At 47.7% G+C, this 13,179-nt stretch overlaps 1 protein-coding gene across 1 annotated transcript in view; it reads right to left on the bottom strand.

Annotated features, from left to right (window-relative positions):
• LOC119389528 (lachesin) overlaps positions 1–9,174 on the bottom strand; it is a 74,638-nt gene extending 65,464 nt beyond the window's left edge. The window contains exon 1 of the mRNA XM_037656838.2: positions 8,767–9,174. Within this exon, the coding sequence (XP_037512766.1) occupies positions 8,767–8,848 (82 nt within the window). The 5' untranslated portion in view covers positions 8,849–9,174. The remainder of the gene's footprint in view (positions 1–8,766) is intronic.
• Between the last annotated feature and the right edge of the window lie 4,005 nt (positions 9,175–13,179).

The following is a 13,179-nucleotide window of genomic DNA, read 5'->3' as shown; positions in this document are numbered from 1 at the left end:
ACGTGAAGGAACAAATTGAACAGAGTGAAATATTTGTTATAATTTGCGGAGGCACCCGAGCGATATGTAGATGTAGTCTAACAGTGCCGAGCGTTCAGCCGTAACGTAGTCGAATCTGGTCTCTCATGGCTCGGCGCACTAGTCTCGTGTGAGCCAGTTTCTCCATATTTGAAGGTAAAAGCTTCTTTTATAGGTCGCATACTACCGCGTAGAGACTTTTGAGAGGTGCCCTATACTGCTAGGCGACCGACGATGAAGGTGCGGACTTGAGAGCGACAGTGATTGTGACGTACTTTTGTTTATATAGTAAAACCTCGGTAATACGAATCTCGCGGGGTTACCAAAAATATTCGTATCATCCGAGATTCGTATCACCAGAAAACATAGAAAATTATTATGCGACAAAAGAAAGTTGGCATATGTTTTGATTCAGTGTTTCTCAGAGCAGCAGCGACGTCATGAACAGCTCTCAATGGTTGCCAGTAAAGTTTTTAGACGTCAACGATCATACTTGTACTCGTATATATACGGTGCATGCGCGTGTGTGTAATTAAGGAACCAGATGTGTTGTGCCCCATGACCGTTAGTAGCCCATTCCTAATCTTACTACGCTTTTCTACATGATACCTGAGTACTACGGCGAAAGTGGCTTAAAAAGCGCTTTGCACACGATACACAGAGGCCAAGCTCCTTCGCCAAGACCGTCCGATTCGTCTCCTTGGGCCTTCTTCCACCTTTAATGGGACTTCATAACAAACCCGCAGCCTAAGTTTCAGTCTTGTTTCATAGAACGCTTGATTGCGGGGACATGGCCTCCACCGACGTGGCAGGCACGTGTTAACACAGTACAAAGATACAAAGACGCTGCTGCCTCGAGCACAGGAGCACGCGTCAACGCGTCGGGGAAAAAAAAAAACGCGACGTCAACGTCATCTGTAATCTAAACGCGAAGGCGCTTAAAGGCCTCCAAGATTTGCGCGCGCCATCTCGGAGGCAACGACGCACCGTTGATGGTCACGCAGCGCGCATGCCCACGCATGCGCGTGACTGCCGCGTCTTCCGCGACAGCGCGGGCAGCACCTGTTCGTGCGCTAGCGTACGTTCGTATCAAACGTCGCGGGGTGCAAGTCTGTTCGCAACAACCGTACTCTAATACATTGCAGGCTAACGGGCCTTGGCCAGGACCACAGAAAAATTCGTATCACCCCGAAATTCGTACGAGCCGTGATCGTATCACCGAGGTTTTACTGTAGTTAGTACTGTGTTATAGTGCTGTGTTGCGTTGTTAGTTATAATGCGAGCGATATGGCTTTCTATACAGCTGCTATTAACAGGTGGAATGCCAAGGGAGGGGAGAGGGGGTGGGGGCAGCTGCCTCTGCTGTCCCCCATCACCCCCCCCCTCTCCTCCCTAAGAACGACCGCAAAGCCAATCCAACAGCTACTAGTTTCAGAAGCGCCATGCCCTGTGAAGGACATGTCTCACTAGAACTGCGCCACTCCCCAAGAAAAAATTCCTGACTCCGGCCCTGACTATTAAGTGATGGTGGTATCGCGCATTAGCTACCTCTTCATCCTACCCTTTGTGCATGCTTCTTGGAAATTAGCACTCAATCAAAGCATATCTAAATGCAATGGGAGCTGTACAAAAAGGCTACAAAATGTTAAGTTGTCCATTTAAGTACGTCCACTGTACACCCAGCATTTGTCTTGTCAATGTCTTTTGCAGAGCTATGCGCTCTTTTTTGACGTACTACTTAAGTACTCATTACGACGACCCATGAAAGACCCTACTGTACTTCCAACTCCATCAGTTCGTTGGTGCCTTCTTTTACGTCCCCATAGATGCTCAAAAAAAAGGGGGGCTTGGAGCAGAAATCGGCGTCGACTAGGGCGCCGTTCTCGAGTGCGACGATCTCTCTTCGACGGGCGTGTCGCCCACATGACGGATGGAGGTGGCAAGTGTTCCCGCGAGCGCAAAACCACGCTCTCTTAAAAGATTGCCGGGTGGGGAGTGGCCCTTTGCACGGCCGCCCATACCAGATCGGTGGTCTCTGGCGGAGGCGTCCGCACACGCTGCGACTCAATCTTTATATCCCCACTCAAAGTGACTCCCAACGCCGGTAGCGAAGTTTCCGCTATACGACAAGCACTTCCTCCCGAGCCAGGTCATGCCCAAAGTGTGGCACCGTTGAAAAATCTAGCTGTTATGGCAGCATTCACGGAAAGGAAGTCCACTGAAAGGAAATCGATTCGAATTAAGAGGAGACATCACGCGGAATGCGACGGGTCGCATGATCACCCTTCGAAAAGTACGTTACAGAAATGTTTCCACCAATGGTGGGAGCACAAGGAGAGGTGTGTGCATTGTCGAGGAAACTACCTTGAAAGGAATTAGGTCTTTGTGCCGGCTAATCAATCAATATATATCTGCTGACCAAAGCAAAGGTTCGCTACTCTTTGAACACACATCGCACATTCCAATCGAGCCACTTAGAGCGGCCATTGACTGGGAGCAACAAAGTCCAGCAAGAGGTGTTACCAGCTCTGTGTATAAATATACTTATTTGGGGGAGGGGAGGGGCAGAATCTATATTTCAAAGTAGCATTGATAAATGACGAGCTTACGCGCTTTGTACGGGGCTGCATTCCCTAAGAGATTGTGTTTTGATAAATTCTTACGTGTTATCTGAGTGCGTCGTATAACTGCTTCTATACGTATCGCCCATCACTCCTTCTAGTTACCACCATCTGCCATAGATAAAGTTACGTTTTGTTCAATCATGTGAAGCGATGGAAACACGACTAGCCGATCAGACAGCGCAACCATTTGCTAATGAAAGATGGCGGCGGTAGAAACAATATGCGAGCGTTAGCGAGGCGTTATGCAGTGAGAAAAATGCTGCCTTTGTATTTTATCACTGCTCTCCGGGCTGCCTAATGTCACGTGATCGTCCGACCAGGCTATAACTCGCAGAATTCGTGCTAATGCGACAAATGTGAGTGTGTCAGGTGTAACTATCTAGCGAATTGCGTAACAATGGACATACAGAGCGAGCGCGCATTAAGCAGTACGTGTATACCACGAAAAACACATTCAGGCTGTCGTGCGCAAACCTGAAAACAGTGCCGGGTACGCTGGTGCCTATGGGTTTCGCTTACCAAAGTCTGTTGGATGAGTATTCTACGGCTTGCTGAATAAAATTAAAGCATCGCTGTCAGGATACAGGATGATTTATGTCTGTCCTTTGATAAGAAATCTTGCACAGCGTTTGGAATCGCGAACATCTTGTTTGTTTTAGTGTGAATGTTTGCTTCTGTAGTGGGCATCGCATTAGCTGACAAAGAAAAAAGACGGTTGATCCCTCTGTCATAGCAATCGGTATAACACGAAAGTGAAACGTGTCGTCACAGAAGTAGTTGACTGCTTATAACGCATTAGTATATGAGAGCTTGTACAATGTCTACTGTGTGGCAGATATAGTACCGCTTGATGTGGACGCACTCACGTTGACGCCTATTGGCGATCTCTGGTCCGACGACTAACACCCATGATCATGATTTCTCATATACGTGGACACCGCATATTATGAATCTCGCACAAATATGGAATCAACAAGCACGTAATAAACACTGATACTCGACATGCACTCCTTCAAAGCGTCGTGAAACGCGAAGAGAAACGCTACGGGCGTCGTGTCTTCCTCTAGCCTGGCCGTTAATTTTCACAGGGCGAGCGGGGAACGCGGTGCGACAGCCAGGCGAGCGTCGGATAGCTATTTTCCGATATGGATGGATGCTGTGAACGAGGCTTGGGCTAAAGCCACCACTTCGCGGTGTATTAAAGCGTTGACGAAATTACCCTTGTATCCGAAACGCGCCAAATGGGACGGTCGTAGCAACGGCGCGTTTTTTTTTTTTTTTCTTGTCTAGTGGCACACATGTTACCGCCCCGTTATAAAAGGGACGCTCATAGCATCCGTGCATCCATCCATGAGTACTGTCAGAGGAAAGTGTGAAGGATAAAAGGCGCGTTCATGTAGCCTCCGTTATGTGTTTGGCGGTACCTGAGTGGGCTAAACGCCCGCCAGCTATCGTCACGCGTCGAGAGGTCAGGGGTTCGACTCCTGTCAAGGAAACTTTTTCTTATAGTTTTTGTTTCTTTGCCATTTGATGGCGTTCATTTTGCGGACGTATTTCCGTGACGGAAACACGTCATCAAAGTCTTGGTGACCCCTGCATAAAACACTTTCGTGTTAAAAATTCGGGAGCCTTTCCACTATCAGGAAAATGGGGCTTGGCGTGTGTATGCCTGACCTACTAGTTTTTTCTTTCTTTCTATCACACTGCGCAATGTTCCCTCTTAACTTTTTCCTTCCTCCATGACGGGAATTGGATCTGCATCCACGTGCTTAGCAGCGCAACACTTCATTGCTACAGGCAACAACGACAGTCATGCATCCATAACCAGGCAGCAATGAAATGTGGCAACATGAAATGACAAGTAAACTAGATAAAAGATCAGATCGCCGTATCAGAAACAGTTGATCGCCGACAAGCCCAGGATCGAGAGAGCATCAACTGTCGGAAAACGGCGCATTCAAATCTCGTGTGACCGGCGCCCCTTCGATGGCCGAGTTTGTGTACACCCGCATTTTTTTTTTTGCAAACTATGACGCCGCCACCAAAATCTGTCACTCATAAAAGCTTCGCTTAAAAATAGTTATCGGGGCTTCAGCATTTGAAGTGACCTGAGCCCCACTAACAGACAGCCCAATACTATTACGTGTTGTCCGTAATGGACACCGCGTTCCTGCATACTGTTGCTTCTCTTCGTACGGCCTGTCTGTTTATCAATCATTTTGTTTGTCTGGGTCGCTTGTTGATTTATTTGCTTGACTTTTTTTTTCAATTTAATATGCTTCCTTGCATTCTCTTTCTTTGCTCCCTAAGGCTGATGGCGATCAATATCTTGGCGCACGCCAAGAAGCACTCGCAGTCAATTAAATTTTCGCAACTATCAGGCACTGAGACCCACATTTTCCATTCACGTTCTAACTGTGTGGCCGAAAATGGCTCCAGATAGAGCACTGCACGGGCCGGATTTTACGGCCCGGGCCCGGCCCGAGCCCGCTTTATGAAGCCCGAGCCCGGCCCGGGCCCGTGGTTCCAAGCCCGGGCCCGGCCCGGGCCCGGGCGTACTTGACCGTACCCAGCCCGAGCCCGGCCCGGGCCCGTGGTTCCAAGCCCGGGCCCGGCCTGGGCCCGGGCGTTCATTACTAAACTAATCCAGGGCGCGCTTGTTCATGACCAGGTCCGACCCGGGCCCGCTAGAGCATATTAGTTGTTGATGATGATTATTAATGATGCCGTGCTCTTTGTAGCGGGCGATCGGACGGAAAATTCGGTGTGTGCACGCATCGAAATGTTGCTTAGCCCGCGGTGGTAGCTCAGCGGTTAAGCTGTTTCGTTGTTAAGTCCTAGGACACGGGTGCGATTCCCGCGGCGACGGCGGCCGCAATTTGATGGGGGCGAAATGCAAGAACACCCGTGTATATACTTACCTTTAGGTGCACGTTAGAGAACTCGAGGTGGTCGAAATTGATCCGGTGCCACTACGGCGTGCCTCGTAATCATATCGTGGTTTTGGCACGTATTACCAAGGAATATAAATGAAATGTACCGTATGTGTCAACCTCGAATAAAAGACCGAAATCGTTATTCCTCCCGTGGGAACAACCGTGATCTGGCCCATTGTTAGTGCTGTTAATATATATATACGTGATCTGGCGTGTTTATAAGGAAACCCACCACGATGTACTTGTTACTTTGACAAAGCCTGGTCCCGCAGACAAAACGTTAGTGAAAATATACAGTGCCAATCTATATCTATAATGGTGAAAAAAATAGCACTTCAACTGCTTTTCTATTTTTATTGCTAAGCTTTACTAAGAGCTAACTCTTTGCAGTGTCACTTCAGCTTGGCACAGTATACCTTAGACCATGCAATGCATAACGTTTGCGTGTGCTCGAAGGCCCGACTTACGCCTTTTAATGAGCGGGTCCGAGTCCGGCGCGGCCCGCAGCCTCAAGCCCGGGCCCGGCCCGGCCCGCAGCCTCAAGCCCGGGCCCGGCCCAGGCCCGCAGCTTCAAGCCCAGGCCCGGCCCGGGCCCGCACTTTCAAGCCCGAGCCCAGCCCGGGCCCGCCGTAAAACGCTTCGGACGGCCCGGCCCGGCCCGCGGGCCGGGCCGGGCCCGGGCTTTCGGGCCGGCCCGGGCCCGTGCAGTGCTCTAGCTCCAGATACTTATTTTTTTCTATTATCTATAACTTAAGGCATGTTCTAGCTCGCTCTCTTAACGGAATACCTGATGCGTACTTTCTCTGCGTGGTGGCTACTTCAGTGCTACGCCGGCGAGCTCAGTTGTGGGACCATATCGAAAATTGAAAAAAAAAAATGCGTTTCCACATTTCTACACTGAATAAGTGATTTCCACGGTCCTTTGACAAGAGAGCTGAGGCGTGAGCCTTGCGGTTATTCCAATTCACACCTCATTACCCGAATGTTTCCGAGTCTTCTGTTGGTATGGCGTCCTTCTTGTAGAACGCTGTAGTGCCAACGCAAAGCCTCTAAGTCGTTTACGACGAATCCGCATCAGTAAATGCCGAGATTTTTTTTCTGCGAATATCTACAACAGGAATCTGCGGCGGTGCTCAGAACGTTAAACTAGCCATTGCATTCTCGGCTTGTTTAAGCGTGAGGTAGCAGTGAAAGCATTTCCTGCGCGAATTTTAGGTGGCATAAATAAAAAAAAATCTCTTCTGTGAAACTAAAAACAAGCGCGGTCTCGTTAGGTAAATGCCACGAGTATATCTAAATGTGTATTTATTTTTCAATATGTTTATTGAAACTGTAAACGCTCAAGGTGACCTATAGCGCAAGGCAACGTGCGTGCTTTGGAGCCATTTAGAGCCATGCTTGAGTTCTACGTAAATGCTTGTATGCCCCTGCAATGTGCTGTAGCGTGCATTAAAGCTATATGTCCAAACTGTTCGTGGCAATATCCACGTGCCAACATCGCTTGGTCAATCTACGTGGTTTGGATTTTTATAATCGTATACGTCAGTGCATTCGCATTCAGAGAGCTTTCTGCTCCTTGAGTTAAGTCTTCACTGACCATCGCAGTCACGAATTATCCAGGGTAAGAAGAAGAAAATTACAAAGCATCAATGCTGTGTACTTGTGATCTCGGTCTGTGATCATCAAGAGAATACGGACCAAATCACCCAGCGTTTTTTTTTGTTTTTTTTTTTCGAGCACGCGAAAATTATTATCGGTTGTTTTTCTATCGTGTTATCAGAATTGAACGTTCAAGGTGTTTGGAAGTAAAAAGTAAGTAGCTGATCCCTGGTCATGCCCCACTAAACATGGATGTGCAGTTACTAAACAACAACAATAGCATAAACATCAAACCCCAACAGAAGCTTAAGTTTCTAAGAGCATCGATGTCATTCTTCGCTGCAGTATAGGTGTTATGAACACACAGGTTAATTTTGGAATATTTATTGACGCGGTATTTTCACGACCATGCCGGCATCAAGGCTAACTGCCACACCAATTATCAGCCGGTACCTAGTATAGCAGAAACAATGCTGGTCATTTTGCGCATTACATTATTTCAAATGTCTAGTGGTCAAACTAGACTTTGTGAACAGCATTATTGTGCATGCACGTGTCTGTGGGTGGGTGTGGCTGTCTGTGTGATGACTGCGCATACCGTGATTATCACCCAAGACCATGCAGAAACGGCATTCCAGAGTAACGTTTTTAGTTTCTCGTTAAAATAAGGACCTAAAAACTTTTATTGACTTTTTGACTTCAGTTATAGAGTTTTATAGAGTTTAGAGTTTTACTGACTTTTTGAAGTTCAGTTATACAGTTTAAAAAGAACTAAGCGGTAACGTCCATACATTGACTTCCTGTCAAAGTACACTCAACAAACTTATCCTGCTTGCGCGAACCGATGCAGTTACTCTCAGCGTAGGGTAAGGCACGTTGGTGGTTATAGGAATCCGCTAGGAAGATTCCTCCAGTTATGTCTTCTAAAGTTACTGGAACCGAGGAATGAACTTTAAAACAATAAATGACTCACGTTGTTTCGCAGTGGGGGATCAGACGTACTCAGAATTGCCCCGAAAGCTCTCGCCGAAGTTTGCGCCAGTCTCGACGGAGCCTCACAAAAACAAGCGAAAATTCTCGCTAGAACTCTTTGCTACGCGGGAACTCTTATACTACGTAAATTTTTCAAGTAGCAATTGTGAAAACAAAATGGCATCAGTGGGTCAAGTTTGGTTTTGAAGTTGTTTTCAAAGCGCTGTTTACTTTTGTCTAGTTAACTACGACATTACGGTAGGCTCATTAATAACGCGTTACATTACAGTTGGGAACTCTTCTAATCGCATGCAATTTCGGATGAAAGTATGCGATCTTATGAATATATAAGCTGCTACCACAAATCGGAGTTCAGAGATGCCTTCACTCTTTTAATCTTCTCACTTCACATTGACGCCGTTGACCAATAACGATACCGCTCGCAACAAGAAAACAAAGATAATTCAAAACAGGGCGATTTTATTTAAGCTAACCATCGCAGGAATATGATGTTGCGCCGGAATTGAAGTAAAATCCGGCATCCAATATATGTTTGATTGCAACGTAGTCTTGTTATTGTCTTGTAAGCGGCAAAGAAAACGACGAGCTCTTCTTACCCTGGAGTGTTCCGGCGAAGACGAGCCCCACGACGCACGTCAAAACTCTGGTGCGCCACGGTAAGCGTCTAATCCAGTTCATGGCGACTGTTCGACACAGGATACCAGCACCGCACAACACCGAGCAGAGTTTTCAACCCCAGCTGTGGAAACCCGCGGAACTGGAGCGACGGCGCTCGTTGACAGAGAACGACTCACGTTGTTTTGAGTGCGGCATCGCAGGACTTCGCCGCGGGGCCTGTCGAGGACATGAATATAAGATAGCGCCGAGGGGTGGACTCGAATTCTCCGCGACTACGATAAATTGCGCCCGGTCGTCACACAAGTCGTGCGGAGCAGTTCATAGGGCTCAGTCATCGTGCGCCACTGTCGCGTCGCGTTACAGAGTCCGTTCAAGCGATCGCGCGCTGTTTGTCTCCCGAAGAGCGCGTTGAAACAACCGCCGGAGCGGGCGCGGACACCAGGTCGGTTTGAGCGTTGGGCGCGCTTTGAGCGCTCGGCGCCCAAAGCGCGCAGGACGTTCGTGCGGGGGGGCCGGGCCTTTACCCTCCTCCTCTGCCCAAGCTCGGCGGCGGGAGAGGGCGAGCACGACACGTGACGTTGTGCGCGTCCGCGAGACCGCGCGGGCGCGCACGCGGTTGCTTTGCTCTTTTTCTTTTTTTAAACGCGAAACACGTGGTTGAGGCGATGCTAGCGGAGAGAAAGGGCAGCATGAGCGACGGCTGTTGCTCCCAAAAACATGCTGTTGGCCCATGGCACGTAGTCACGGAGCGGGCGTCAGGCTCTGCAAGGCAACAGGGGTCCTGGGCGGTGGCCCAGAGACGACGGGACGCACGAAAAACTATTAGGGACACTTGGATCCGCTGGCGCAACTGCTAGCGGTGTTGTCTACTTCAAGAGAGTTCACAATTTCTTTCTTTTTTCTGTATTTTTTGTTTGTCCCGCGACCTATAATCAGGCAAATGCATCGTCAGCGAAAATGAGACAGAAATATTGACCGAAAAATAAAAAGAAAATTGCGCAGCAGCTGCTGAAAACAAATCAATGACCCCCTCGGTTGACGACAAATTTTTGACCGAAAAATCAAAATACCAGGATGTGCTAAAAATTGTCATGTTCACAAGGCAAAGCAGACTTGACTGCTGCAATGCAGTGCACTCACCGTTATGTTCCGGAGGTTCCTCTGTATAGTTATTTCCTTCTGTTTTTTTTTATTTGATCACTATTTTCTCTGAGTGAGGTTCCTGCTACCCTGAAAATACCACCCCACAACGGGCTCTAGAAACGCCGCCCTTCCAGCTTTCGCTGTGACTGTGCTGCGGTTTCAGCGCAGGCCTGGCGTTTTTTTATTTGATCACTATTTTCTCTGAGTGAGGTTCCTGCTACCCTGAAAATACCACCCCACAGAATCTGTGGTTCGATATTCATTAAGGCAACTTTCACGCCGCAGCACTTAAAGAAAATTGCTGTTTTTCATTTTCTTATGATTTTCACTTTGTACCCCTACGTTGTCCTTCAAAAAACGTGCTTTCTAAAACCACGTAGTCAATAACAGAGGAAAATCGAGGAGCTTGTTCGTCTCGCGGTGGTCTCCCCTCCCTTCTTTTGCAACAGCTTGCACTACGTGGCACGAAGTTGCGAGTTTTTATCGAGAAGCTCAGCAAGCTTCTTTTCTGCACTTGCAATAGTAAATAACAGGTCATGGAGTCTATGAGAGGTCGTCAACATTGGAATGACTGCTTTTGGCGTGAAATCATATTCAGGTCTGTTGTTAGCCAGGACTTTAGTATGCATGGCAATAAGACGATGCTGCATTATCCATTGCTTCAGAAGGTTCTCTCGAGTGCTGGTTTCCACACTTTGTTCACAAAGACAATATATGGACTAATTCGCTATCAATTTAGAACGAAAGGCATCGCGACTTAAAAAATTGGCCGCGTATCTGCGTGCTTCGCTGCAAATGTCGTCTAAAGACGATAGAAGAGGCGCTGCGTAAGATATGGACGCCATCTGGCAATACGTCGGGAAACATGAGTGCTGTGTTGCGGGCTGGTAGTCCCGGCGCAGCAGCAGGCGAAGACCGGCGGTGACCAACGCGACCGGTGGGGACGCCAACCAGCCCGAACACGCGGTTTGGCGCGATGCGCTGAAGCAGAAGAAACGTCCGCACTCAACGAGTACTCTCCACACACTCTTTTTTTACACGTCGCCTGCGTAAAACAGGAATGCAAGAGCGGCGCCCCATAGCATTTGTACAGTGCAATACAGAACCGAAACCGAAACACAATAATGAGCTCGTGCAGAGGGCACAGAGGAAGGCAAGTTTCAGCGCAGTCGCATTTTCAGCGCAGCTTAAGAAAGTAGGGTCTTTGGAATTACGTGTGTATGCATTTTCTATTAAAGGAACACACCACCTAATACTTACCTAGTGATGTTGCGCCTCAGATATGCGTGATATTTACTTTTTGATCAACAACGTTCACAAGTATGAACAGCCGTACCAGTTCAAGATGGCTGGCCCTTGGGCAAGTGGTTCAACTTTGGCCGAGTGGCTGAATCGATGGACGTGCCGACAAACAGAAAGACAGACAGAAAGACAGACCAAAATTTCTCCGTTTAAGTATCCCAAGAAAGACTATCGTCTTTAAAAAACGTGCAGAAGCACGCAGCCAGGGTGATAAAACGAACAACAGACAAAGTTTCACCTCACCAGTGCCATGTCGAAACCAATTCCAAATTCTGCACGAAAACACGCTTTCGTTATGAATAACTCGAGACAGTATCTACATCTACTAGTACGCCGTATTATCCATGGATCCCACTTCGTCAGAGAAGTCTCACAAACATCGCCAAATATATCAAAGGGATGCGAAAAGTTGGAGGCGTGGGGGCTGTAAAAACCGCTGTAAAGATCCACTAGTGTATAAAGGCAGTTCTTGAGGTTAGGCGCGAACTTTTACGTAGTTTCGCAATTTCGCAAGCGCCCTTGTTGGTTTCACTTGAAGCGGCTGTGCCTCGCCGCGTCGAGTGTAACGTGATTGCAAAAGTGCACTGGCGGTCTAGTTCTATCAATTCGCGTCCGTGCATTTCTTGGGCTGTAATAACCCCTCCTTAAGCATCTGCAGCATTGAGCTGACGTAAAAACCGATAAAATGTTCGGAGACACACTTGCAGCTCTTTTGGCAATGGCTGCACTTTCTGCCTTCCTCCCACAGTCGCGACAGTGCTCCGAAAGTCCCACAGTGCTCCTAAAGTCTCACAGTGCTCCGAAAATTCCATAGTGCTCCAAAAGTCCGCCACCTGCAATTTGACAATGGACGGTCAGGGACTACACTGAAAAAAAATATATAGACTGCTCAATCATTGTACTGAGATTCAGTGAGGACGCTGTTGCTGTTGTGTATGCTTTAAGCATTTCCCGTGCAGCAATAGATCACCATCGCTACATATTTCAACTCTACCTGGATTCGAACTTAGTACCTCCTGCATCTGTGGTAAGATGCGGGTGCTCTGCTATGGGAAAACTGCAGCTAAATGGCGGCAAGTTGTGAAGAAAAGAAGAGTAGTTCGCACAGCTTTACCCATTCTCGATTCACTGTACCGGTAGCGTTTTGTCTATCTGCCAACCATCCGAAATTTTAAAGCTAGTTTATGCCTCACACATTTCTATGCAACATCTCCAGCATGGACTTCAACTAATTTCTTTCACGATACAGTGGCACTTGGGCATGCCATGACGAATTCCATGCCATGACGCCATAAAGCCTCTGAATACTGACAACAGGAGCTAAGTAGAATCATCTTCAGAGAGTCCACTGGTAACAGAATGCTCCAGGGAGTTCGATAGTGATGATGTTTACTATCCTGCCAAGCATTTGTCGAAATTCTAGAGCGAGACGAACGGAAACTCATTAAACGTTGCTTTCATGATTCACCCCCCCCCCCTCCCTTTTGGTCTGAGAGACTGCTTTTTCCGGCGCAGTGCAACCAAAACAATGTTACCCTAGCTACATCGTGTGTTCGCGCGCTTCACGTTTCTTCCTCTGATCTTTTTCGTTGCTTCACTGTATTGCTTTTGCATTATTAACAAACGTTGCGATTATACCTTGTGCTTTAAAGGCCATTTTAACTGTTCGACAAGCATGCACCATAACAAAAACAACTAAAAGCGAGAGTTCTAATTTCAGCGTACCCGTTCATGGTAACAAATAAATAATAAACACCAGCAGCTACGTGCCAGGAGCTCTAATTTCACCCGTCGCTTTGACAATTATCTAAGTAGGCGAAATTTCGGGAGTGCTTGTTATTGGTCATCGTATTCTATAACACAAAAGGGATAACTGCGCTACCTGACACACACATAACAACCATAGACACACACAAGCACACTGCGCCTGTGTGTGTCTATGGTTG

This window comes from Rhipicephalus sanguineus, chromosome 4 (assembly GCF_013339695.2).
Source record: "Rhipicephalus sanguineus isolate Rsan-2018 chromosome 4, BIME_Rsan_1.4, whole genome shotgun sequence".
Lineage (NCBI taxonomy): Eukaryota > Metazoa > Arthropoda > Arachnida > Ixodida > Ixodidae > Rhipicephalus > Rhipicephalus sanguineus.
The sequence above is the reverse complement of the archived record's forward strand: the minus strand, read 5'-3'. Positions and strand labels throughout refer to the sequence as shown.